At 42.4% G+C, this 27,755-nt stretch overlaps 1 protein-coding gene across 1 annotated transcript in view; it reads right to left on the bottom strand.

Moving 5' to 3' along the window:
• The window catches only part of METTL24 (methyltransferase like 24), a 194,876-nt gene that overhangs the window by 66,580 nt on the left and 100,541 nt on the right, over window positions 1-27,755 (bottom strand). The window contains exons 2-3 of the mRNA XM_069726220.1: window positions 20,473-20,571; window positions 14,495-14,634 (exon numbers count right to left, since the gene is read on the bottom strand). Of these exons, the coding sequence (XP_069582321.1) occupies window positions 14,495-14,634; window positions 20,473-20,571 (239 nt within the window). The remainder of the gene's footprint in view (window positions 1-14,494; window positions 14,635-20,472; window positions 20,572-27,755) is intronic.

Here is a 27,755-nt window from a genome sequence, read left to right as displayed (position 1 = left end):
ATGTCAATAACAGAGTGCAACGAATCAGGAGATCAGTTCACCCACAGCAGTGGCATTACATACCCACAGACCAGAATCCCGCAGATCATGCAACTAGAGCAGTTGACGCAAGTCGACTAGGAAGCACAACGTGGCTCTCTGGACCAAAACTATTGTACATTGAGGAATGTTTTCCAGACACCTTCGAACTTGTAGGAGAGGACTCAGATGCTGAAATCCGCCCTCAGGTGTCTACACTACATACAATGACCTCTGTTATCCAGCTTGGATCTTGCAGGTTCGACAGATTCTCAAGTTGGAAGTCACTTACTCGAGCCATTACCTGCCTGACACATATAGCTCGCTCATTCATGGCTACCAGAACTTGTGGCACAGAAAAATGTAAAGGTTGGCATCTTTGTAAAAATACCTACGTTACCTCCGACTTAGAGTTCTCTAGAAATCACATCATCCTCACTGTTCAAAGAGAAACCTACTTGGCAGAAATCCAATGTCTTACTAACAAAGCTCCAATACCAGCGAGCAGCGTATTGAGAAAACTCGACCCATTCATCGACAACAACGGCCTGCTGAGGGTAGGAGGCCGACTCAGAGAAGCTGAGATGGAGTTTGTGGAGAAATTCCCTCTTATACTTCCCGGAAAATGTCATGTTGCCTACCTAATCGTACAACATTACCACAATCTGGTCAAGCACCAAGGAAGACTATTTACAGAAGGAGCCATCAGATCTGCTGGCTTGTGGATCATCGGTGCAAAAAGACTCATCAGTAGTGTCATCTACAAATGTGTTACCTGCCGTAAGCTTCGTGGTTCAACTCAAACCCAAAAGATGGCTGACCTACCAGCAGATAGACTCAGCCCAGACCCTCCCTTTACTAGCGTTGGTCTCGATGTGTTTGGGCCTTGGTCAGTTGTTACACGTTGTACGAGAGGCGGCCAAGCCAATAGTAAACGTTGGGCAGTCATGTTCACTTACATGTCAATCAGAGCCGTCCACATAGAGGTCATCGAGTCCCTTGACACGTCAAGCTTCATCAATGCCTTAAAACGTTTTATGGCCATCCGTGGTCCTATCAAGCACATACGTTCAGACAGAGGTACTAACTTCGTTGGTGCAGCAAAGGAATTAGGAATACCCTCAAATCTAAACTATAAGACTCTCGAGAGGTTCCTCAGTGACCAAGGCTGCACATGGTCATTCAACCCACCTCACTCTTCACATATGGGAGGATCTTGGGAACGAATGATTGGTCTAGTACGGAGAATTCTTGACTCCACTCTTCTTCAAGAAGGAGCAGCGAGACTCACCCACGAAAGTCTCATCACCTTCATGGCTGAAGCTGCAGCTATAATTAACGCAAGACCCCTGGTTCCAGTTCCTAACGACCCTGAGGAGCCTTTGTTATTGACTCCAGCTACTTTACTTACCCAGAAAACAGGACTGTCCAGTGCCCCTCCAGGAGGATTCGACGCGAAGGACCTCTACAAGCGCCAATGGAGACAGGTACAAAGTCTTGCAAATACTTTCTGGGACAGGTGGCGCAAACAATATTTGTCTACCCTGCAGCCACGGACGAAGTGGCAATCTACTAAACCTAATCTGAACATAGGTGACCTTGTTCTTGTGAAAGACTGTCAGATTCACCGGAACCAGTGGCCACTTGGTCTAGTTACCGCAACGTTCCCGAGCAAGGACGGCAACGTCCGCAAAGTTGAGCTAAGGATGACCAAAGGGAATGAACCTAAGACATTTTCCAGACCGGTATCTGAACTGGTCCTATTGTTGCCTTCGGAAGAAAGGAGTAGTGACATCCGTTGATGCCAGACGGGGAGTGTTCTGTCTCCGCCATCTAATATTATTACCCTGATTATTTGCTTGCATAATTGCAGTTTCCTCAGTATACAGTATTGATATATTCATGCCTCTATTCATCTGTGATGCTTTGGCTCCCTCTAGCGGTCAGAGTTATGTTGGCAGTTCAATCTTGTTTTTGTATTATCCATGTCTGATTCTCCTCCTCCTTTGCAATGCATTATGGTAGCTCAGCCTCCATTTCCCTCCATTTTTCCTTTCACTTTCTTCAGTTTGCCTTCAAGGAAAGACGCTTCACTTCATCCCCCTTGCGATTGCATTGCCGGTATGTCTTTATGCTTCATATAGATATTCCTGCTCTATATTAGCTTAGTTTAACCAGTTGTACTCCCAGTTTAGTCACTAGCTTTCTAAATGTTATGCATAATGTATATCATGTGTATTATGTATCTGTTCTATGCCATGTACTGATTCTATGTATATCATTGTTCACAGTTTCACCGCATCAATATACCACTATGTTTAATAAAGCACAGACTCAACCACAGTCTCCTTATTGGACCCCGGTATAGCAGTTTAGCTGACTGTATAGCTACGTATGAGCCTGCCTCAGCTAGTGAGGACAGAACAAGCACTCTGAACAGCCAGCTTCTTTAACAATGACCTTTTGTGGCTTATTGTGGAGCCTACTGAAACAGACTAATGGACCTTTTTAAACGCTTAGGAAGCCTTTGCAGGTGGTTTTTGTTAATTATTCTAATTTACTGAGATAATAATTTTTGGTTTTCATTGGCTGTAAGCCATAATCAACAACATTAACCCCTTAAGCCCCGAGGGTGGTTTGCACGCTAATGACCGGGCCAATTTTTACAATTCTGACCACTGTCCCTTTATGAGGTTATAACTCTGGAACGCTTCAACGGATCTTGGCGATTCTGACATTGTTTTCTCGTGACATATTGTACTTCATTTTAGTGGTAACATTTATTCGATATAACTTGCGTTTATTTGTGAAAAAAATGGAAATTTGGCGAAAATTTAGAAAATTTCGCAATTTTCCAACTTTAAATTTTTATGCCCTTAAATCACAGAGATATGTCACGCAAAATACTTAATAAGTAACATTTCCCACATGTCTACTTTACATCAGCACAATTTTGGAACCAAATTTTTTTTTTGTTAGGGAGTTATAAGGGTTAAAAGTTGACCAGCAATTTCTCATTTTTACAACACCATTTTTTTTTAGGGACCACATCTCATTTGAAGTCATTTTGAGGGGTCTATATGATAGAAAATACCCAAGTGTGACACCACACCACACCAAGGGTAACATGGATGCCAAACGTTGTTGTACAATCTGTACTGAGTACGCTGATACCCCATATGTGGGGGTAAACCACTGTTTGGTCGCATGGCAGAACTCGGAAGGAAAGGAGCGCCATTTGACTTTTCAATGCAAAATTGACAGGAATTGAGATGGGACGCCATGTTGCGTTTGGAGAGCCCCTCATGTGCCTAAACATTGGAACCCCTCACAAGTGACACCATTTTGAAAAGTAGACCCCTTAAGGAACTTATCTAGATGTGTGGTGAGCACTTTGACCCAACAAGTGCTTCACAGAAGTTTATAATGCAGAGCCATAAAAATAAAAAATCTTATTTTTTCACAAAAATGATCTTTTCGCCCCCAATATTTTATTTTCCCAAAGGTAAGAGAAGAAATTAGACCACAAAAGTTGTTATGCAATTTGTCCTGAGTGCGACGATACCCCATATGTGGGGGTAAACCACTGTTTGGGCGCATGGCAGAGCTCGGAAGGGAAGGAGCGCCATTTGGAATGCAGACTTAGATGGATTGGTCTGCAGGAGTCACGTTGCATTTGCAGAGCCCCTGATGTACCCAAACAGTACAAACCCCCCACGAGTGACCCCATATTAGAAACTAGACCTCCCAAGGAACTTATCTAGATGTGTTTTGAGAACTTTAAACCCCTAAGTGTTTCACTACAGTTTATAACGCAGAGCCGTGAAAATAAAAATTCTTTTTTTTCCCACAAAAATGATTTTTAGCCCCCCAAATTTTTATTTTCCCAAGGATAACAAGAGAACTTGGACCCAAAAAGTTGTTGTCCAATTTGTCTCGAGTACGATGATACCCCATATGTTGGGGTAAACCCCTGTTTGGGCGCACGGGAGAGCTCGGAAGTGAAGGAGCACTGTTTTACTTTTTCAATGCAGAATTGGCTGGAATTGAGATCGGACGCCATGTCGCGTTTGGAGAGCCCCTGATGTGCCTAAACAGTGGAAACCCCCCAATTATAAATGAAACCCTAATCCAAACGCACCCCTAACCCTAATCCCAACTGTAACCCTAACCACACACCTAACCCTGACACACCCCTAATTCTAATCCCAACCCTAATCCCAACCGTAAATGTAATCCAAACCCTAACCCTAGCCCTAACCCTAGCCCTAACCCTAACCCTAGCCCTAACCCTAATGGGAAAATGGAAATAAATACATTTTTTTTAATTTTATTATTTTTCCCTAAGGCTAGGTTTCACATTGCGTTAGGGAAATCCGTTTAGCGCTAGCGGATTGCGCTAACGCAATGTCTTTTTAGGTGTCGTGTTTAGTGGTCGCGTTAACGTCCCCGCTCTGGAAAATCGGGGATCGGACAAAAGAACGGCACCTTGCTAGCGCGAGCCGAAAATGTCACGCTCTAGCGATGCGCTACACCCGAAAATCACATTGCTGTCAATGGGTGTGCTAACGGACCCGTTGCACGGCGTTAATTGTGACATTTTCACAACCGTGCAACGCTGTCCGTTAGCGTTAACCCATTAACGCAATGTGAACCTAGCCTAACTAAGGGGGTGATGAAGGGGGGTTTGATTTACTTTTATAGCGTTTTTTATATCGGACTTTTATGACTAAAAGACGCTTTTTATAGCAAAAAAGTTTTTGCGTCTCCACATTTTGAGACCTATAATTTTTCCATATTTTGGTCCACAGAGTCATGTGAGGTCTTGTTTTTTGCGGGACGAGTTGAAGTTTCTATCGGTTACATTTTCGGACACGTGACAGTTTTTGATCGCTTTTTATTCCGATTTTTTGTGAGGCAGAATGACCAAAAACCAGCTATTCATGAATTTCTTTTGGGGGAGGCGTTTATACCATTCCGCGTTTGGTAAAATTGATGAAGCAGTTTTATTCTTCGGGTCAGTACGATTACAGCGATACCTCATTTATATCATTTTTTTTATGTTTTGGCGCTTTTATACGATAAAAGCTATTTTATAGAAAAAATAATTATTTTGGCATCGCTTTATTCTGAGGACTATAACTTTTATTTTTTTGGTTATGATGCTATTTGGCGGCTCGTTTTTTGCGGGACAAGATGACGTTTTCAGAGGTACCATGGTTATTTATATCCGTCTTTTTGATCGCGTGTTATTCCACTTTTTGTTCAGCGTTATGATAATAAAGTGTTGTTTTTTGGCTCGTTTTTTTTTTTCTTTCTTACGGTGTTCACTGAAGGGGTTAACTAGTGGGCCAGTTTTATAGGTCGGGTCGTTACGGACGTGGCGATACTAAATATGTGTACTTTTATTGTTTTTTTTTTTTTAGATAAAGAAATGTATTTATGGGAATAATATTTTTTTTTCTTCTTTATTTATAATAATAATAATAATAATTTTATTTATATAGCGCCAACATATTCCGCAGCGCTTTACAAATTATAGAGGGGACTTGTACAGACAATAGACATTACAGCATAACAGAAATACAGTTCAAAACAGATACCAGGAGGAGTGAGGGCCCTGCTCGCAAGCTTACAAACTATGGGGAATTTTTTTTTTTTTTAACACGTGTGGAAATTTTTTTTTTACTTTTTCACTTTGTCCCAGGGGGGGACATCACAGATCACCGATCTGACAGTGTGCACAGCACTCTGTCAGATCGGTGATCTGACATACAGCCGGGCAGGATTAGAGCTGCAGCTGCAGCCTGATCCTGACCCGGAAGTGCTCCCTGCAGGACCCGGATGCAGCCCGGCGGCCATTTTGGATCCGGGGACTGCAGGGAGAAGACGCTCGGTACACGGTGAGTACATCACCGTGTACCTATCGTCTCAGGGAAGCCCGCAGGGAGCCCCCTCCCTGCGCGATGCTTCCCTGCACCGCCGGCACACCGCGATCTTCTTTGATCGCGGTGTGCCGGGGGTTAATGTGCCGGGAGCGGTCCGTGACCACTCCTGGCACATAGTGCCGGATGTCAGCTGCGATAGGCCGATCGCATATGACGTACTATCCCGTCACTGGGAATTAAGTCCCAGGTCACCTGGACGGGATAGTACGTCATATGGGATTAAGGGGTTAACAGAAATAAACACTTGAAATAGATCACTCTGTTTGTAATTACTATATGTGAGTTTCACTTTCTGAATTGAAGAACTGAAATAAATTAATTTTGATGATATTCTAATGAGAAGAACCTGTAGATAGATATTACTTATGGACCACCCCTTTAATAAATCTACCACTGTTTTTAAAACTATTTATTTATATGTGTCGATGACATTATATATTTATTGTGTTTTCAACTGGGGATTTAGGCTTTGAGTGCTACCCCAAAAGCTTGTTGTACTAGATAGGTCTATATGTGGTCTCAGCTGAGTTACATTTACCATTTAATTGTGTTAATACATGTAAATATCTACTACTGAGAACTCTTAATTGTTATATTTTCTGTCACATTAAAAATATTTATTTTATCTGAACAAACTCGAGGGTATAAAATATGCGCCACACCATCATGGAATGTATCCATGATTTGTCTTATTTATCACACTACTCATATGTCCTTTTGCGTATAAATTAGTGACTCCTAATGTTTGGTGTTGTACTATGAATGATGAACACCTCCGTAGTTTCAAAATGTGTAATTAACCTCTCAGTTGTTCCTTAAGACCAGTCTCATACGTCCAGATAATTCCGGTACCGGAAAAATCCGTGTCCATGTGCTCACGTGGCACATCAGTATGGCACACGTTCGGCATCCGTGTGCCACCCATGTGCCGACTGGGTACCACACGCATCGTGCAGGAGACAGCGCTACAGTTAAGCGCTGTCCCCTGCATCTGGTGCTGAAGGCGCCATTCATTTCTTCTCCCCAGCAGCGTTCGCTGGAGAGAAGATATGAAAATTTTTTTTTTTTTTTGGTGTTTAAAAAAAAGATCCCTGTCCCCAACCCCCTCCCACCCCCTGTGCGCCCCCCCCCCCCCCCCTTGCTGTTAATAAAATACTTACCCGGCTCCCTCGCCGCAGCTTCTCCTGTATGAGCGGTCACGTGGTGCCGCCCATTACAGTGATGAATATGCGGCTCCACCCCTATGGGAGGTGGAGTTGCATATTCATCACTGTAATGGGCGGCACCACGTGACCGCTCATACAGGAGAAGCTGCGGCGAGGAGAAGAAGCAGCGAGGGAGCCGGGTAAGTATTCTATTAACAGCAAGGGGGGGGGGGGAGGAGCACAGGGGGTGGGAGGGGGTTGGGGACAGGGATCTTTTTTTTTAAACACAAAAAAAAAAAAAAAAGATTTTTCATATCTTCTCTCCAGCGAACGCTGCTGGAGAGAAGAAATGAATGGCGGCTTCAGCACCATGCTTGGGGGACAGCGCTTACTGTAGCGCTGTCTCCTGCACGGCACACGGACTGCACACGGACAACATCCGTGTGCTGTACGTGTTTACATGCACCCATTGACTTTAATGGGTCCGTGTAATCCGTGCGCTCCCACGAACACTGACATGTCTCCGTGTTTTCCAAACGGACACACGGTCCGTGAAAACACGCTGACATGTGCAGAGACACATTTATTTTAATGTGTCTACGTGAGTCAGTGTCTCCGGTACGTGAGGAAACTGTCACCTCACGTACCGGAGCCACTGACGTGTGAAACCGGCCTAAAGGGAATTAATGAGCTAAGAGTTGGGAAAGCAAATATTTATCCAACAGCTATGTTATTGCATGGCTAGATTCTACATGTCAATTATGTCACACACACCTTTACCAGTGTTATTGCATTTATTCCTTAAATATATACGTATCCTGCAGATCTGGCGGCATACAATATATGGAATATTAAAAGTCTATTTCCAAACAGTTGGAATAAAAATATCTTTTTGGCTTGATACAGCTTCACAAAAGATTATGCCAAATCTTAAGACTGCCAACAGTCAGTGCTGCCAAACGTCTAGATGGATATGATGCAGTCCACAGGGAATTAATAGGCTTCAGAGCTGTCAATGTGAAGGAGCACATAGCATAAACATTCCCTGCATTCTGCCACTTGCAGGATTCTTGAGCCCAGCTCTTACTTCAGACATGGTAATGCTTCCACACAAATAGCACATTCATGATCAAGCTGGGCATGTAATGTCAGAATTCTTTAATCCTTTGTGGTACAGGAGAACATTACAAACTTTATATGAGAACACACAGCACATCTGAAATTCAATACCTAACAATCTAATAGACTGTTGGGCACCCAGGAGAGAAGAGGGAGACAGATTTTCTATCTTCATTATTTTTTTCATATAAAACTCTCAGTGTCTGCTGTGTTTAAAATAGAGGTAGTAGCAAAGCATGTGACATCTATCCTATTAGAGGTAAGAATCTGCTAGGGCCAGCTTTGATAAAGTGGAGCCTTGGGCAAAAGTTAAAAAGGGGGCCCCAACTGATAACATATTGCACCATTACACAGAAACATTTAAGATGCATTTATAGGACCAGATTTGAGACCTTCAAACAAATGCAATGGACTTCATTAAAATCATCAGGCGCTTGTGTATCGGCCTTCTCACACAGACTAACAAACAATAAAGGGTTAAAACGATCACCAATAGATCACGCTGTCCCCAAACATATCATGTTATAGGCAGCACATCTCCCATTTACATCGGGCGATGTACGGCTGAGAACAATAGTTCTGAATCATTAAGGGTGGCTGCAAACAAGTGTATGAAAAATTGTCAGATTTTCACCCAGAAAACTCAGAAGATTTGTATCTAATTTTCATTAGATTTTCATCCATGTGCCATTTGTGTGTCCATTTTTTATGACCGTGTGATGTCCATGTGTGATCAGTTTTCAAACGACATAAAAAAAATATACAGTACAGACCAAAAGTTTGGACACACCTTCTCATTTAAAGATTTTTCTGTATTTTCATGACTATGAAAATTGTACATTCACACTGAAGGCATCAAAACTATGAATTAACACATGTGGAATTATATACTTAACAAAAAAGTATGGAACAACTGAAAATATGTCTTATATTCTAGGTTCTTCAAAGTAGCCACTTTTTGCTTTGATGACCGCTTTGCACACTCTTGGGCCGGTTTCACACGTCAGTGGCTCCGGTACGTGAGGTGACAGTTTCCTCACGTACCGGAGCCACTGACACACGTAGACACATTGAAATCAATGCATCTGTGCAGATGTCATTTTTTGCGGACCGTGTCTCCGTGTGCCAAACACGGAGACATGTCAGTGTTTTCGTGGGAGCGCACGGATTACACGGACCCATTAAAGTCAACGGATGTTGTCCGTGTGCAGTCCTTGTGCCGTGCAGGAGACAGCGCTACAGAAAGCGCTGTCCCCCCCACTGGTGCTGAAGCCCCATTCATATCTTCCCTGCAGCAGCGCTTGCTGTAGAGAAGATATGAATATTCCTTTTTTTTTTTTCTTGTGTTTAAAATTAATATCCATGTCCCCACCCCCCTCCCACCCCCTGTGCGCCCGCCCGTTGTTTTTAAAATACTCACCCGGCTCCCTCGCTGGCGCTGCTTCCTGTCCTGGCCGCATCTTCTACTGTATGAGCGGTCACGTGGGGCCGCCGATTATAGTCATGACGTGACCGCTCATACAGTAGAAGAAGCGGCCAGGACAGGAAGCAGCACCTGCGAGGGAGCCAGGTGAGTATTTTAAGAACAGCGGGCGGGCGCACAGGGGGTCGGAGGGGGGTGGGGACATGGATATTTATTTTAAACACGAGAAACAAAAACAAAAAAGGAATATTCATATCTTCTCTACAGCAAACGCTGCTGCAGGGAAGATATGAATGGGGCTTCAGCACCAGATGCAGGGGACAGCGCTAAACTTTAGCGCTGTCTCCTGCACGGTGCGTGTGGTACCCAGTGGGCACACGGGCGGCACACGTGTGCCACACTGATGTTGCACAGAAACGCACGGGCACACGGACACGGATAATTCCGGTACCGATTTTTCTGGTACCGGAATTATCTGGACGTGTGGGACTGCCCTTGGCATTCTCTTGATGAGCTTCAAGAGGTAGTCGCCGGGAATGGTTTTCACTTCACAGGTGTGCCCTATGAGGTTTAATAAGTGGGATTTCTTGCCTTATAAATGGGGTTGGGACCATCAGTTGTGTTGTGCAGAAGTCTGGTGGATACACAGCTGATAGTCCTACTGAATATACTGTTAGAATTTGTATTATGGTAAGAAAAAAGAAAAGAAAAAGGAGTGGCCATCATTACTTTAGGAAATGAAGATCAGTCAGTCCGAAAAATTGGGCAAACTTTGACCGCCCCAGGAAAGGAAGACCAAGAGGCACCTTTTACCATCTTGGAGCTGTCCTAATGTAAGAGGCTGGGAAATTCCTAAATTATGATATGCATAACCATTTTATTTTGCAACAAAAATACTTACTATTAGGCCGGGATCACACACAGCGAGATACAGCCGAGTTTCGCAGATGAAAACTAAGCACTGGCACCGACACTCCAGAGCGGAGCGTGCGGCCGCACAGCAATACATGGAGCTGCACGCTCCACTCCGGAGTGCCGGTGCCAGAGCTTGGTTTTAACCAGCGAGACTCGGCCGTATCTCGCTGTATTGTGACTCCGGCCTAATTATACAGCTCTGGCAAAAATTGAGAGACTACTGCAAAATGTTCTGTTTGTCTGATTTTTCTCTTTATAGGTATATTTTTGAGTAAAATGTACAATTGTTCTTTTAGTCTATAAACGTCTGACAACATGTCTCCGAAGTTCCAAGCAATACATTTTGTATTTTTTTTCTGACAAAAAATGGTCAAAAAAAAAGCCCAGTGCTTTCAGACCTCAAATAATGCAAAGAAAACAAGTTCATAATCATTTAGAAACAACAATACTAATGTTTTAACTCAGGAAGAGTTCAGAAACCAATATTTTGTGGAATAACCATGATTTTTAATCACAGCTTTCATGCGTCTTGGCATGCTTTACACCAGTCTTTCACACTGCTTCTGGTGCAAAAAATTTAAGTATTTTGTCTTTGTTTGATGGCTTGTGACTATCCATCATCCTCATGATTACATTCCTGAGGTTTTCAATGGGGTTCAGGTCTGGAAATTGGGCTGCCCCTGAGAGGGTTTTGATGTGGTGGTCTCTTAATTTTTGCCAGAGCTGTATATTTGGAGAAATGAGAATCAAAATATCCATATCTTTTTTTTTTTCAAAAAACTCTCCATTATAATATCATGTCAAAATAGTTATAGCTAAAAATTGCTTGGCATCCTGTTCTTCACCTTAATAGAGTTTAAGACACTTATAATTACGCTACCTCACAAGAAATCTATTTACCACTATAGAGATAACCAGATAAGTTCCATAAACTTTGGGATAGATGCTCCAGAGCTGTCCTTTGTGAATTTTCCCCATTCTATGCTATAGGATTCACTCCTTGTTCTAGGACACTGAAAATAAAGTCTTGGTGTATACCTTACTGCAGTGTTTCCCAACTCTGGTCCTCAAGAGCCACCAACAGGTCATGTTTTCAAGATTTCCTTAGTATTACACAGGTGATAATTGCATCACCTGGACAGGCAAGCATTCAATCACCTGTGCAATACTAAGGAAATCCTGAATACAAGGCCTGTTGGTGGCTCTTGAGGACCGGAGTTGGGGAACACTGCCTTACTGTATATTAAATGCTGCTCACATCGGTTATACCGGCGGTACTCTATCGTTATGGTACACTTTAATGCTATATTTGTATACTTAAATCTGTTCAGAACACACAACTATGTTTATCTTCTGTTTGCAACTACACCCTGCAAATTAGGTTTATGTGCTCTATGCTTCAATAAAGATATAATTCAATAAAAAAAATAAAGATACCACTGAACTATACTAAATATAGATCTTTAATTACCTATACTCAAATAAAGCAAGTCTAGTTTAATAATTATTAAAGTCAAGGAAAATGATTTGCAGGATCATTGGCCTACGGCCACATTGTTATTTTGTGGCATCTGGACAAGAGCACTGCAAACTTCCTACTGCATGCAGACATCCTTGGAGACACTTCTGATTAATGGGCCCAATGACATCATGACGTTACAGGAGCCACCTAATCAGAAGAGATGCTGAGGATTCTACAGGTAGTTTGCAGTCCTCTGGTCCGTACCCTATCGCTGGACCAGAGTCCTGAGAATCATTTTGCCCATTCTGATCCTGTATCACTACATAACCAAATAGATTTACCCTTCAAATATAGGACCAAGAGACAGCCTATAGGGAATCTGTACTAATCACCACACTGGCATGCACCTAAAATTACCAGAGATAGATATAAAACTAAGAATAAACAACTGAATGTGTTAGCTATCAAATCAACTCTTCAAATCGAGGATGACTAAAAAACAAAAGTGTTGTGCAAAAGTTTTAGCTGCATGTGTAAAAATGCTGCAAAGTTAAAAGTAGAAGTGTTATTTCTATTAATTAACAAAATGCAAAAGTGAATTAACAAAACTGAAATCTAAATCAAAATCAATATTTACTGTGACAAAGCTTTGACTCTTTGCCTTCAAGACAGCAACAATTCTTCTAGGTGCAGTTGCACAAAGCCATTTATTTTTTAGGATTATTGTTAGATGTAAGAGTAACCAATTATTACAAACAAGTGATAATGATCATAATTTTCACTTGTAGGATGAAACAGAGTCATTAAAGGGGTTGTCCACTACTAGGACAACCCTTTCTTGAACTAAATGTTTGACCCCGACAAAAGAAACAAACCTATACTTGCTGGTGCCGCGGTGTTGGTACTCGTTCTTCCCGTGGCTCTCATGCTGTAAACATCAAGAGGAAATCCGTGCTGCAGCTGATCCCTGGCTTCCTCTTCAAGTTCAATATGTACGTAGATGGGAACAGTGACGCCAGCTCTAATTGGGGACCGGGGTCACGTGTCACAACGCTGCACGAGAGACCTGGGAAACGGCGCTGGCACAGGAGGGGAGTATAGTTTTTATTTTACCTGGGCCAAAAATTTAGTTCAAGAAAGGATCTTCATAGTAGTGGACAACTCCTTTAGCTGAAAAAGAAAAAAATGTGTAGCAGACTTATAAATGGTTGAGGAAACTCTGCTACAACGGTGAGGTTGTGGAAGACAGTTTTATGTTACAAGTCATACACTAAGGCAAAGCTAAGCACAATGCATTGATGCCATCCGAATTACCGTAAGAATTGGTATGGTAATAAAGATCAAGAATCATAGCTTTCAAATAATACCATACTTGGTTGGGTAAAAGTCTGAAAAATGTTACTAATTGTATGTGTCCATAAAGTAGGATTCTGCAAGTACCATCAGGAAGGAAATTCGCAGTACATTATTCATCTTTCCTTCTGTCCAGTCATCATTGATCTCATGCTGGGAAACAGCAACATTTCATCATGTTATCATCCCCTTAGCAATTAGGAAAGGCAATACTGAGAATATGAGCAGAACTGTACACTTTATTCACTGGTCCTACTCAGGACACATGTTGAGATTGCGGAAGGATCTGGAGAATTTTGGTTTATTTAGTTTTGGTCAATGTATCTGCATTTAGACATAAGTCATTCTTTAGAATGTGTTGTATGTTTTGGGCACTGATTGGGTGAGACTTAAGCCACAAGCAGTTGGCATTTTATGTTTTTTTACAAGACGTTAAGCTTTGATGCAAAATGTTATGAATGAACCCCCATGAGAGAAAACTAGGAAACAAAAAGCACCACAATAGGGTCTTATCCCGTAAAAATAAAAGCGTTTTAAAAAGGTTATGTAACTGATTTAGCTGTGTATACACAACATATCCATGACATACAGATCCAGCTGCTGCAGGTCCAACGGGTCATCAGACCAAGGAAACACAGATAAGGAGAATTTGTTGATGATCCGCGCTCTTGGTCAACAATATAATAGATCCAAGTCCAGACAAGTGGTAATGGCAGTTTCTTTGTTTGACTAGATATAGAAAATCTCCATTACCACTTGTCTGGACTTGGGTCTATTATATTGTGGACCAGAAGTGCGGATCATCCACAAATTCTCCTTATCTGTGTTTCTTCGGTCTGATAACCCCTTGGACCTACTCCATGAGAGTAAAGCACTGGCTGACATGAGGGTATAATATTTATATTTTTTTTACTTTAAAATTCATATTTTTTGTGTTCACCAAAAGTGTAAAATTATCAAAAATGACACACTAACAGCTCACCACTGTTATATTATTTACCAATGTGTTTTGCAACATAAATTCTAAATTAAAATCAACAAAAAAAGAAATCACAATTCTAAAATTATTGTAAGGTTTAAATATTTGGTGAACTAAATATATAGCTCTTACCCCAAGGAGTAGACACGACATTGCTTACTTCTGATCTGGTGTGTTAAACTGAATTTATTATCCAGACACACTGTCCAGGGCTTCATGGAGTCTACATAATTATCAGTCAGTCCATTTGTCACCAAATGAGAACAAGAGATCTATGGAGGAAGAATATCTTGTCATTCTTTTCCATTCGGTAATTAATATATAACTAAAGAGAAGTCACTCTTATATACAGCACATAGTGTAAAAGTCCCATTTTTAACCCCTTACCGGCATGCGCAACTTCTGTTTTAATTGTCTCTCCCCCTTTTTCCCTTTTTTATTTTTATTTCCACATAGACACGTGAGGGCTTGTTTTTTTGTGAGATGGGTTGTAGATTTAAATACCACCTTTCATTTTACCAACTAATGAACAGGAACAAAATTCCAATTGTGGTGAATTTGTAAGAGTAAAAACTCCACAATTCTGACATTGCTTTTTGGGAACTGCTTTCACAGTGTACATTTTGTAGTTTATCTGGCAGAATGACTGTCCTTATCAATACGATAATGGGGATGCCAAACTTGTCAAATATTTGTATTAATTTGTCAAACAATATATATATTTTTTATTGTGTCGCCATTTTCAATTTTCAGTCGATAGAGTTGTGTCTTTGTGAGGGTTTATTCTTTGCCGGGCGAGACAATGTTTTTCTTTTTTATACCATTTTGGGAAAGATATCTCATTTTGATTGCTTCTTCTTACAGCATTTTCTGCAGCATTGCAGCAACCCCAAGAAAGGCAATGTTGGCATACATGCACGGCGGATGTCAGTAAGGGGCTAAAGTGTGTAATGATAGATTGTATTGTGCAGAACACCATTACAGCGCCTTGCGAAAGTATTCGGCCCCCTTGAACTTTTCAACCTTTTCCCACATATCATGCGTCAAACATAAAAGATACCAAATGTAAATTTTTGGTGAAGAATCAATAACAAGTGGAACACAATTGTGAAGTTAAACTAAATTTATTGGTTATTTTAAACTTTTTTGGAAATACATGGTGACTTAGTGGTTAGCACTGCAGCCTTGCAGCGCTAGAGTCCTGAGTTCAAATCCCACCAAGGACAACATCTGCAAAGAGTTCGTATGTTCTCTATGTGTTTGTGTGGGTTTCCTCCGGGTACTCCGGTTTCCTCCCACATTCCAAAGACATACTGATAGGGAATTTAGATTGTGAGCCCCATTGTGGACAGCGATGATAATGTCTGTAAAGCACTGCGGAATATGTTAGCGCTATATAAAAATAAAGATTATTATTATTATTATTATTATTATTATTATTAAAAGTGGGGCGTGCAATATCATTCGGCCCCTTTACTTTCAGTGCAGCAAACTCACTCCGGAAGTTCATTGTGGGTCTCTGAATGATCCAATATTGTCCTAAATGCCTAATGATTAGTGATGAGCGAGTATACTCGTTGCTCGGGTTTTCCCGAGCACGCTCGGGTGATCTCCGAGTATTTTTCATTGCTCGGAGATATAGTTTTCATCGCCTCAGCAGCATGATTTACAACTGCTGAACAGGCTGAATACATGTGGGGATTCCCTAACAATCAGGCATTCCTCACATGTATTCAGCATATCTGGAAGCCGTAAATCATGCAACTGAGGCGATGAAAACTATATCTCCGAGCAATAACAAATACTCGGAGATCACCCAAGCATGCGAGTATACTCGCTCATCACTACTAATGATGATAAATATAATCCACCTGTGTGTAATCAAGTCTCCGTATAAATGCACCTGCTCTGTGATAGTCTCAGGATTCTGTTTGAAGCTCAGAGAGCATCATGAAGACCAAGGAACACCACAGGCAGGTCCGTGATACTGTTGTGGAGAAGTTTAAAGCCGGATTTGGATACAAAATGATTTCCAAAACTTTAAACATTCCAAGGAGCAGTGTACAAGCGATCATATTGAAATGGAAGGAGCATCATACCATTGCAAATCTACCAAGACCCGGCCGTCCCTCTAAACTTTCATCTCGAACAAGGAGAAAACATGAGCCAAGAGGCCCATGATCACTCTGGATGAACTGCAGAGATCTACAGCTGAGGTGGAACAGTCTGTCCATAGGACAACAATCAGTCGTACACTGCACAAATCTGGTCTTTATGGAAGAGTGGCAAGAAGAAAGCCATTTCTCAAAGATATCTTTAAAAAGTGTTGTTTAAAGTTTGCAACAAGCCACCTGGGAGACACACCAAACATGTGGAAGAAGGTGCTCTGTTCAGATGAAACCAAAATCGAACTTTTTGGCAACAATGCCCAATGATATGTTTGGCGTAAAGGCAACACAGCTCATCACCCTGAACACATCATCCTGAACACCCCACTGTCAAACATGGAGGTGGCAGCATCATGGTTTGGGCCTGCTTTTCTTCAGCAGAGACAGGAAAGACGGTTAAAATTGATGGGAAGATGGATGGAGTAAAATACAGGACCAATCTTGAAGAAAACCGGTTTGAGTCTGCAAAAGACCTGAGACTGGGACGGGGATTTGTCTTCCTACAAGACAATGATCCCTAACATGAAGTAAAATCTACAATGGAATGGTTCACAAATAAACGTATCCAGGTGTTAGAATGGCCTAGTCAAAGCCCAGATCTCAATCCAATCAAGAATTTGTGGAAAGAGCTGAAAACTGCTGTTCACCAAATCTCACTGAGCTCGAGCTGTTTGCCAAGGAAGAAAGGGCAAGAATTTCAGTCTCTCGATGTACAAAACTGATAGAGACATACTCCAAGCGACTTGCAGCTGTAATCGCAGCAAAAGGTGGCGCAACAAGGTATTAAGTTAAAGGGAACCTGTCACCCCCAATATCGAAGGTGAGCTAAGCCCACCAGCATCAGGGGCTTATCTACAGCATTCTGTAACGCTGTAGATAAGCCCCCGATGTATCCTGAAAGATGAGAAAAAGAAGTTAGATTATACTCAGCTGGGCGGGCAGTTCGATCCGATGGGCGTTGCGGTCCAGTCCGGGGCCTCCCATCATCATAGGATGATGTCCTCTTCTTTTCTTCACGCTGCGGCTCCGGCGCAGGCGTACTTTGTTTGCCCTGCTGAGGGCAGAGCAAAGTACTGCAGTGCGCAGGCACCGGGCCTCTCTGACCTTTCCCTAAACAGGGCAGACAAAGTACGCCTGCGCCGGAGCCGCAGTGTGAAGACAAGAAAAGGACGTCATCGTAAGAAGATGGGAGGCCCTGGACCGGACCACACCACGACGCCAAGTGGACCAGAACTGCAGCGGGACCTCCCCTGGGTGAGTATAATCTAACCTCTTTTTCTCATCTTTCAGGATACATCAGGGGCTTATCTACAGCATTACAGAATGCTGTAGATAAGCCCCTGATGCCGGTGGGTTTAGCTCACCTTCAATTTTGGGGGTGACAGGTTCCCTTTAAAGGGGCCGAATAATATTGCACGCCCCACTTTTCAGTTTTTGAATTTCCACAAAAACTTTAAATAACCAATAAATTTCGCTCAAATTCACAATTGTGTTCTACTTGTTGTTGATTCTTCTCCAAAAAATTACATTTGGTATCTTTATGTTTGAAGCATGATATGTGGGAATAGGTTGAAAAGTTGCAGGGGGCCGAATACTTTCACAAGGCACTGTATGTTGATGTCAGAAACAACACTAAAGTACACATTCAAGTCAAGATTACTTTTAAATATTATTTTGCGCAATACTTTAGCTGTGAATTCACCCATTATGCATGCATACCCACTTGCATAGATATTGTGAGGCAGTGACCCCTGTTACAGCTAGGGGGCCGTTGTATGTGCTCCTCAGAATACACATGGAGGCGTATTGAGGCCATAGGACTGCATGGCAGTCGCAGGTGTATCTGTGATTATGATGGTGAAACAGTGACCAGCAGGATTGTAAATGACCGTTATGTGTCGCAAAGGTCATCTGCGCTGTAAGCCCGAAATAATATTGTTGTGCTGGGACTTGTAGTTTCATGAGTTTTGCTTAGTCTATAATAGGGGGGCTTATAAAGTTAGTCGGAGAGCTGGGCGGGAATGACTAACCACACATACACCGCCCACCTATGGGGGTGGTTTCAGCTATATAATGTGACTGCGGTCTGGTCACATTGGGGGAGAGTGTGTAAGACCCTGGAAGGTCTATGTGTTGGAAGGTCCCAGGTGGGGACGGACTTCCTGAAGACCACAGGGTGAGGCCTTGGACCTGGAGACCTACAGTATGTGTTGGACGGTTCCAGGGAGGGATGGACGTTCTGAATAGCGCATGGGGAGGCCATGTCTGCAGAGTCTGTGACGGCACTGCACTGGGGGAGCTACCGTCAGACTGAGGAACTGGAACTGTCAGGTGGCCTGGTGAGCAAGGCATAGTCCGGGACGGTGATCCCACTTCGGCAGCTTCCCTGGGAGAAAGAGTACTGACAGAAGTCAGCATGTGGAGCAGGAGCTCCTGGAAGGTAACCCACAGTATGGGGGAACTGTGTGCACCGACAGAGGGTCAGTTAATGAACTGTGCGGTCACCCATGGTAACTGGACGGAGTAAGGTCCAGCATGTTTAGAGACTGCAACCTAATGTCCTGTGTTGAAATACAAAAAGAAAAGAGACGTTCTTAACCCCCCCCTGGACCTCTCTTTGGGTCTTACACACCTCTTTCTTTGGACATCAATGATGGGACTTGCAGCGTGACTATTTTGGTTGGCAGCCGTCATCAGCCATCTTAGGCTGCTTTGCCACGCTCTTACAGGTCATGTATTCACCCTTTTTCCATGTATATGTGCTGTAGACTGTAGTTACAATTTTTGATATTGGTTTATTATTATCATTTTCAAGCAGCACTTCATTTTCATGTTTTTTTTCGGTGGATACATGTACCTTTTTCTTCTGCTGTTTTTACACAATATATTTAATCGTGCCGGGCATATTGGCATCTATCCGAGCAGTCCCATATATCATATGTATCCTAGTTATATAAGTGTGGTATATTATTATGTATACCCCTTTTCCTGGTTGCTGGACAAGTTTGACTGGCTATATAGGGTCCACTTATTTTTAGTGGGCCTTCTATATTTATATATAGGGTAATATTTTATCCCTGTTAGCATCTAGCCAATTGGTGTACTGGCCTTTATTTGTCTTGTGGGCATAATACTTCTGTTTCCCACACCAGCATTACCGGCACTTTTCATCATGTCCTACAATTATTTGTTGTATAGCTATTGAATTATTGAGTGTAATATCTGTATTGTGCATATCAGACCCATTGTTTGGGGTCCAAGGGGTCTTTATTTCCCCCTTTTCTCTTTGGGGTGGTCTCCATTATTGGTGTTTTTAATGCTTATGTTTTTATTTAACTATTTTTCATGTGGTATGTGTTGTTTGGACTTTAATAAATAAACTTTTTCTATATATACTTACATTCCAGGGTGTCCCCCAGGCTTTTGGTATGTCTCTTTTCTTTTTGTGTTTTTGATACTCTATTTTTGACATACTTCTGGGCAGATCCCCTTTAGTATTATTTTTGTGTGGTTACTATTGTTGATGGTGCCCTCCTTTTTTGTTTTTGCTCTCTAATGTCCTGTGTTGGTGACTGTTGACTTCCATGGACATTAATGAACTGTTCAGCGTGCGGTCGCCCACGGTAACTGGAAAAAGAGGTCCGGTGTGTTTAGTGACCGCGTCTCAAAGCCGTATACTATGAAAAGCTAAGGACTATGTGAGGTCTGTGATGGGTAACATGGCCTTCAGCGGTTTAAGATGCTTGAATAAACCAAAATAGACTGTTTATGTGAAAACCTATGCCTGTCTATGTTTATCCTGTTGCCAAGCGAGTGTCCCCCAACACAAGCAGTAAGTGCTATCTTACAATATATAGAAAAGAATAGATAAAATTCCATGAAGCTTTCGGGAAAACTAATAGATCTCAATGGTACATATAGAAATGTCTTTTTTCTGTTTACCTGAGATCTTGTGATATAGTGTAGAAATCGTTTTGCTTCTTCTTCAAGAGAATGGGAAGAACTAGCCCACGGCTGCAGGTCAATATGCCAGCGCGCAGCCTGAAAAGAGCAACAAATGTTAAGCAATTATTAATATACACTTTATGCATAAATAGCAGTGTTCTCCACATCTGAACTTTTTAGGCTACATGCTCATGATTGGGAAATAGCAGTGCTTTGGATGCAGCGTATTTTCACTGTGTCCAAAACGCTGAGTTCTATTCATGTAGGTAAATCCGCATGTGTTCATTGAACCATGTAGATTTACCGCATCCAATACATTCTATTGTGGAAATGAGATTAGAGTCTCCGCAACAGAAATAGACATGCTATGGCTCGTAAACCCGTGCCATGGGCGATTTTACGCAGCGTCAAATAGAAGCACAGTGGGATGGGATTTCTATAAATCCCATCCACTATGATTGTATTATAGAACGCAGTGTTTTGGACGCAGCGCAGGTGAGCTGCGTCCAGAGCGCCGCTATTTTGGATTGTGGTCTTGCTTGAAAGCCACAATACTTTATAGGAGGTATATTATTTGCACACTAGCAGGATCCCATGACAATCGGGTGACTGGAGACAACTTGTGGGACACCCTGTAAAGAAGACATCTAGTGGCTCTGCAGAGAAAATAGTCCATTTTGATCTCTTAGGCCGGGGTCACACTTGTGAGTGCAATGCGAGAAACTTGTGCGAGTCTCTCGAATCAATACCCGACACTGCTGCCGGCACTCGGGGAGCGTGCAGCTGCATAGAAATACATGCAGTCGCACTCTCCGGTCCAGAGTGCCGGAGGCAGTGCCGGGTATTGATGTGTGAGTTTCTCACATTGCACTTGCAAGTGTGACACCGGCCTTACGGGTATATGCACATATGCTGCAGTCATTTCTGCATCGAAACGGCATCAAATCTGCAAAGAAAAAATAAGCAACATGTCCATGAGATTTCAGAAATCTCATTCACTTTGCTGGGACCGTAAAATGATGAATTTTTTGGTATCAAAAATGAGACGTGTGAACATACACTTAAAGGAACCAGTCAGGTTTGGGGGCGGTGGTGGCGCTGGTTCAGTCTTCGCTCTGAGTATACAGGGCGGCTGCTGTAACAGCGCCCCTGGCCCAGACTGACACTGGCTCTAGATTGAGGCTGTCAGTCAGGGCCGGTGGGAGATGTTTCAGCGACCGCTCTGTATTCTCAGAGAGATGACTGAACCGGCACCGCCCCGCCCCGATGACTGTATCCGAATGCTGCCAAGAAGAATAAAGATAATTTTCTGCCTGCAGCATTCAGCTTCATGCAGGCGCCGGATGGCATCATAAAGCTGTTAACCTGCAGGTACACCACATATCTGCAAGTTAACAGCGTTATTTAGAGTGACAGGTTCCCTTTAAGGGCATTTGAGTTTATTCAATGACATATGGCAACCCCAAAGCACATATTCAGCAAATAAAAGAGCAAAAGGACTCCATATTTACATTATAGTCAATGAGAACATAAAAATGTTATTTTCCAGTAACAATAATACAAAGCTTTCGTTACGTGTTCAAGCCAAAAGAGTGATGTCAGCATTTGTAAGCGATTTTGGACAAGAAATATGTTTTAGCACATTACAATACATAAAAAGTAGTTTTTATTATTAATGCATGTGTCCTTTTAAAAAGTTTTCTATTTTATAAGGCCTACCTATTATATCATACACATACATTATATTGCCTAACAGCATACACACAGGCATTTATTGCACTGTCAATGACACAGTGATCTGTAGCTACCTACACAATACTATATTGTTAACTGATAACTGTAAGAGCCTAACACGAATAGTTTTTAGAACAATGACAAAACAAATGTCATATCTATTTACTGCATATATTTGCCTTGTAATGTTTTAATTTCCTGTTCTGTCCAGATGTCACCGTATCCCAGAATTTCAAGTGGAGGAAGTTCACCGACCGCCATATTGGGACACCTAAGAGATGGGTGTCTCAATATGGAAACTACTGATGGTACCAACCTATTGCGCGATACCACCAGCGGAACAGAGTCGCACCAGACACTCTATATGCCCATGCACTACACACACACTCTCACACACTCTATATCCCGTACACACCACACACGCACTCACACAGTAACACACTCACACACACTCTATATGCCGTACACACCACACACACTCTATATGCCGTACGCACCGCACACACACTCTATATGCCGTATGCATCACACGCACACACACACACACAACTTTATATGCCATACACACCGCACACGCACACTCTATATGCCGTACGCACCACACACACACACTCTATATGCCGTATGCATCACACGCACACACACACACACACTCTATATGCCATACACACCACACACACACACTCTATATGCCGTACGCACCACACACACACACTCACACTCTATATGCCGTATTCATCACACGCACACACACTCACACACATACTCACACAGCCTCTTGCACGGCACCACCAGCGGAACACCAACGCGAACAGGCCGCCACAATCAGCCAAATGATTCACTGACTGCCGCCATGTTTGCACAGGAGTGCATGCACAGTTTTAATGTGACCGCCGCTTTCTGTCTGCACAAAGATGGCGAAGACAAACACATGAGCCATGCACACAGTGAACAGGCCTGGGTGTCTGTGTGCGGGTCTGTGTGGGTGTCTGTGTGTGTAGCCAGGCGTCGTCTGATGGGACTACTGCTTCCATCCGGCCACGTGTGGTGTCACATATGACAGTGACAGCATGAGCCGGTGATGGGTAGTAGTCCTATCATCAAGCGACTGTGTTCAAGTGTTAAAAAAAAAAACACATTTACATAATCACGTACAACATTCATACTCACTAAAGACCTAATTCCCCGACGCCCTCGATCTCCTGCAATAAAAATAAAATAAGCCACCATATACAGTACTTACCTTCCCATTTAATAACGAGTGTCCCACGGCGATCTAACGTGTAGAACAGTCACATCGGGAGATGTGACCACTCTACACGGCTCCGGAAATGCACTGCGGGAAGACGGCTCTGGAGATGCACTGCAGGAGGACACCGCCTATCATTGTATCACTGGCCACCGTCAGAGTTCAATGGAGTTTGTGCTGTCACTTGCGGCATCGCTGCGTGAGAAAATTCTCATGCAGAGGTGCCATAAACGAGAGCACGAACTTTGGTGAACTCTCAGTGTATCGCGGGAGGCCGTATAGAGAAGTCACATTTCCTGATGTGACTGTTCTAAAATGGAGATCGTCGTGGGACACTTGTTAGTAAATGGACTACGGTGGTCAGGGGGTATTTGTGTTGGTTTTTATTTTTTGTTGCAGGAGATCGAGAGAATCTGGGATTAGGCGATGTTGCAAGTATGGTTAATTAAGATTAATACAGGATTTTATTCTGGCCGTGTCTTTATTTACCATACAACTATAGGATTAGTAATAGGTAGGTGTCTTATATACGCTTCTCCATTACTAATTTGTGAGATTGATGTCACTTCACAATACAAAAGTGACATCAACCCCACAAATATTACCCCACTTGACACAGCTACAGGGCAAGTGGGAAGAGCGAGGCTAAGTGCCAGAATTGGTGCACTGAGAGCTGATGTTTATAGCCTGGGAGGGTGCCACTATCCATGGCCCATTCCCAGGCTATTACTATCAGCCCGCAGCTGTCTGGCTAGCCTATGCTGGTTAAATTTTATAGGGGGACCCCATGTCATTTTTTTTCTGGGGTTCCCCTGTAAACTAGCCAGTAAAGGCTAAGCAAAATCTGTGAGGAGATATTAAAAGATTGGAACTTTATGGCTATTGGCTCCTTCACAAAATATTAATATCAGCCCTCAGCTTTCCCTCTGCTGGTTAAGATAATTATGCTGAAGCCTACGCAATTTTTTTTTAGGGTATGTTCCCACGGTCATGAACCGGCAGCTCTTTGGACGCAGCACATGCCGCTCCGTCCAAAGTGCTGCCAGCTTTTGAACGCAGGTGATTCTGTATGTGTTCATTGAACCGTGCAGAATCACTGCACTCAATAGATTGTACGGGGACGTTTATCGTGCGGACACTGAAAGTCTCCGCAAAATAAATAGACATGCTGGGGTCTGGAAAGATGTGACGCATGTCAGTCTCTGCGGGCGCACGCATAGTGGAGATGGGATTTCTTCAAATCCCATCCACTATGCTGTAACATCTTGCTGCTGTGTTTACTGACCGAGCTAGCCATAAGAAAAAGTAATGTAAGCTCACCCATCTACATATCCGATATATGGACATTTGCGGCACAACCAGAGTAAGGCTAAGTTCAGACTTGCGTTCGGCAGCCCTGCGTGGGGCTGCATACTTTTTCCCTTAAGCTCTGCCTACTTCTGCATGCGTCCTGTATACCTATCTTTAACATTGGGTACATAGGGACATATGGATGTGTCCGTATGCGGCGTTTTGACGTGCGGACGAACGCAAGAGAATGCAACATGTTGCTTTCGCCCGCAACTTAAAACACGGAATGCGGACACATAAGCATACAACCACACGTCCCTGTGTACCCAATGTTAAAGATAGGTACGCAGGAAGACGCAGGACGCATGCAGAAGTAGGCGGAGCTTAAGGGAGGAAGTACGCAGGGCTGCCGAACGCAAGTGTGAACCCAGCCTAACTATGATAATAGATAAATTCCAACATCAAGATCTTAGGTAAAAAAAAAAGCCATAATTACATATACATATATTACGGTTCAAAAGTTTAGGGTTACCCAGACAATTTTGTGTTTTCCATGAAAACTCATACTTTTATTAATCAAATGAGTTGCCAAATGAATTGTAAATCTAGTCCAGACATTGACAAGGTTCGAAAAAAAGATTTTTATAATAATTTTCTCCTTCAAACTTTGCTTTCGTCAAAGAATGCTCCCTTTGCAGCAATTACAGCATTGCAGACCTTTGATATTCTAGCAGTTAATTTGCTGAGGTAATCTGAAGAAATTTCACCCCATGCTTCCAGAAGCCCCTCCCACAAGTTGGTTTGGCTTTATTGGAACTTTTTGGGTACCATACAGTCGAGCTGCTCCAACAGCTCAATGGGGTTGAGTCCTGGTGGCTGTGCTGGCCTCTCCATTACAGATAGAATATCAGCTACCTGCTTCTTCCCTAAATATTTCTTGCATAATTTGGAGGTGTGCTTTGGGTCATTGTCCTGTTGTAGGATGAAATTGGCTCCAATCAAGCGCTGTCCACAGGGTATGGCATGGCATTGCAAAATGGAGTGCTAGCCTTCCTTATTCAAAATCCCTTTTACCGTGTACAAATCTCACACTTTACCAGCACCAATGCAACCCCAGACCATCACTTTACCTCCACCATGCTTGACAGATGGCGTCAGGCACTCTTCCAGCATCTTTTCAGTTGTTATGCGTCTCACAAATGTTCTGTGTGATCCAAACACTTCAAGCTTGGATTCATCTGTCCATAACAGTTTTTTCCAATCTTCCTCTGTCCAATGTCTGTGTTATTTTGCCCATATTAATATTTTCCTTTTATTAGCCAGTCTCAAATATGGCTTTTTCTTTGCCACTCTGCCCTGAAGGCCAGCATCTTAACTCTAGACGTTGACACTGGCGTTTTGCATATACCAGTTAATGATGCTGCCAGTTGAGGACCTGTGAGGCGCCGATTTCTCAAACTACAGATTTTAATGTACTTGTCTTGTTGCTCAGTTGTGCAGCGGGGCCTCCCACTTCTCTTTCTAGTCTGGTTAGAGCCTGTTTGTGCCTCCTCTGAAGGAAGTAGTACACACCGTTGAAGGAAATCTTCAGTTTCTTGTCAATTTCTCACATGGAATAGCCTTTATTTCTAAGAACAAGAATAGACTGTCGAGTTTCACATGAAAGTTCTTTTTTCTCGCCATTTTGAGAGTTTAATGGAACCAACAAATGTAATGCTCCAGATTCTCAACTAGCTCAAAGGAAGGTCAGGTTTATAGGTTCTCTAATCAGCCAAACTGTTTTCAGCTGTGCTAACATACTTGCACATAGGTTTTCAAGAGTATTCTAACCATCCATTAGCCTTCTTACACAGTTAGCAAACACAAAGCACCATAAGAACACTGGAGTGATGGTTGTTGGAAATGGGTCTCTATACACCTATGAAGATATTGCATTACAAACCAGACGTTTGCAGCTAAAATAGTCATTTACCACATTAACATTGTATAGAGTGTATTTCTGAACCATTTAATATTAGCTTCATTGGAAAAAAAACTGTGCTTTTCTTTAAAAAATAAGGAAATTTCTAAGTGACCATGAACTTTTGAATGGTAGTGTGTATGTGTGTGTATGTATATATATATATATATATATATATATATATATATATATATCCAAGAAAATTACACAATCTTCCACCACAACACCTCACTGTATGCCCAGTGTCTGAGGACCATCATCTGAAACGCGTTTGATTTTAGTTTTTATTTTTCTCTGAGGTGTTGTGGTGTGTGACGCTAGTCACTACTCACGGATAAGCCATGAATCTGGGTAGTCAAGAGGTCCATAAGAACCGACGAAGAAGAAAAGACCTAACAAGATAACTTTTAATAATAATGATTAAAATATAAGGAAAACACCACACATACAAAAAAAAACAGGGTCCCTAGAAATGGGTATACTACTCACTAAATAGTGCTACAGCCGAAATACTTATATATATATATATATACATATATATATATATATATATATATATATATATACACCAATTCTACTGATGAACAAACACAATACTATAAGGAAATGGACTAAGGAAGATAGATGTGCCTTTTCCTTAAAGAGTCCCTTCCTAACAGCGGAGGTTGGCACCCTGGGATACGATGTGGCGCCCCTGCTCAACGTCGGCTGACCCTGAAAACCCTAAAAAGGTATCCCTGTCAAAAAAGCCACCACCATATCACACCAAAAAAACACAAAAATAAATAATGAAAAAGTGTAAAAGGTGCTGTGACTGCGGAAAGTGTTGAACTGTGTCAAAAGATCAATACAAATGTTTATGAGCCATAGTGGACTCAAAAAAGAGAAAATAAATAAATACCGTATTTTTCGGACCATAAGACGCACCCCAAATTTGGGGCGAAAATTGCAGAAAAAAAGATTTTTTACAACATGGGGGTCCGTCTTATTGTCCGAATTTTACAGTATCTTACCTGAGGGCTGGCGGTGGCAGAGCAGGGTCACAGG

The sequence above is a fragment of the Ranitomeya imitator genome, chromosome 5 (assembly GCF_032444005.1).
Source record: "Ranitomeya imitator isolate aRanImi1 chromosome 5, aRanImi1.pri, whole genome shotgun sequence".
Taxonomy (NCBI): Eukaryota; Metazoa; Chordata; class Amphibia; order Anura; family Dendrobatidae; genus Ranitomeya; species Ranitomeya imitator.
This window is presented reverse-complemented; position numbering and strand designations above follow the sequence as displayed.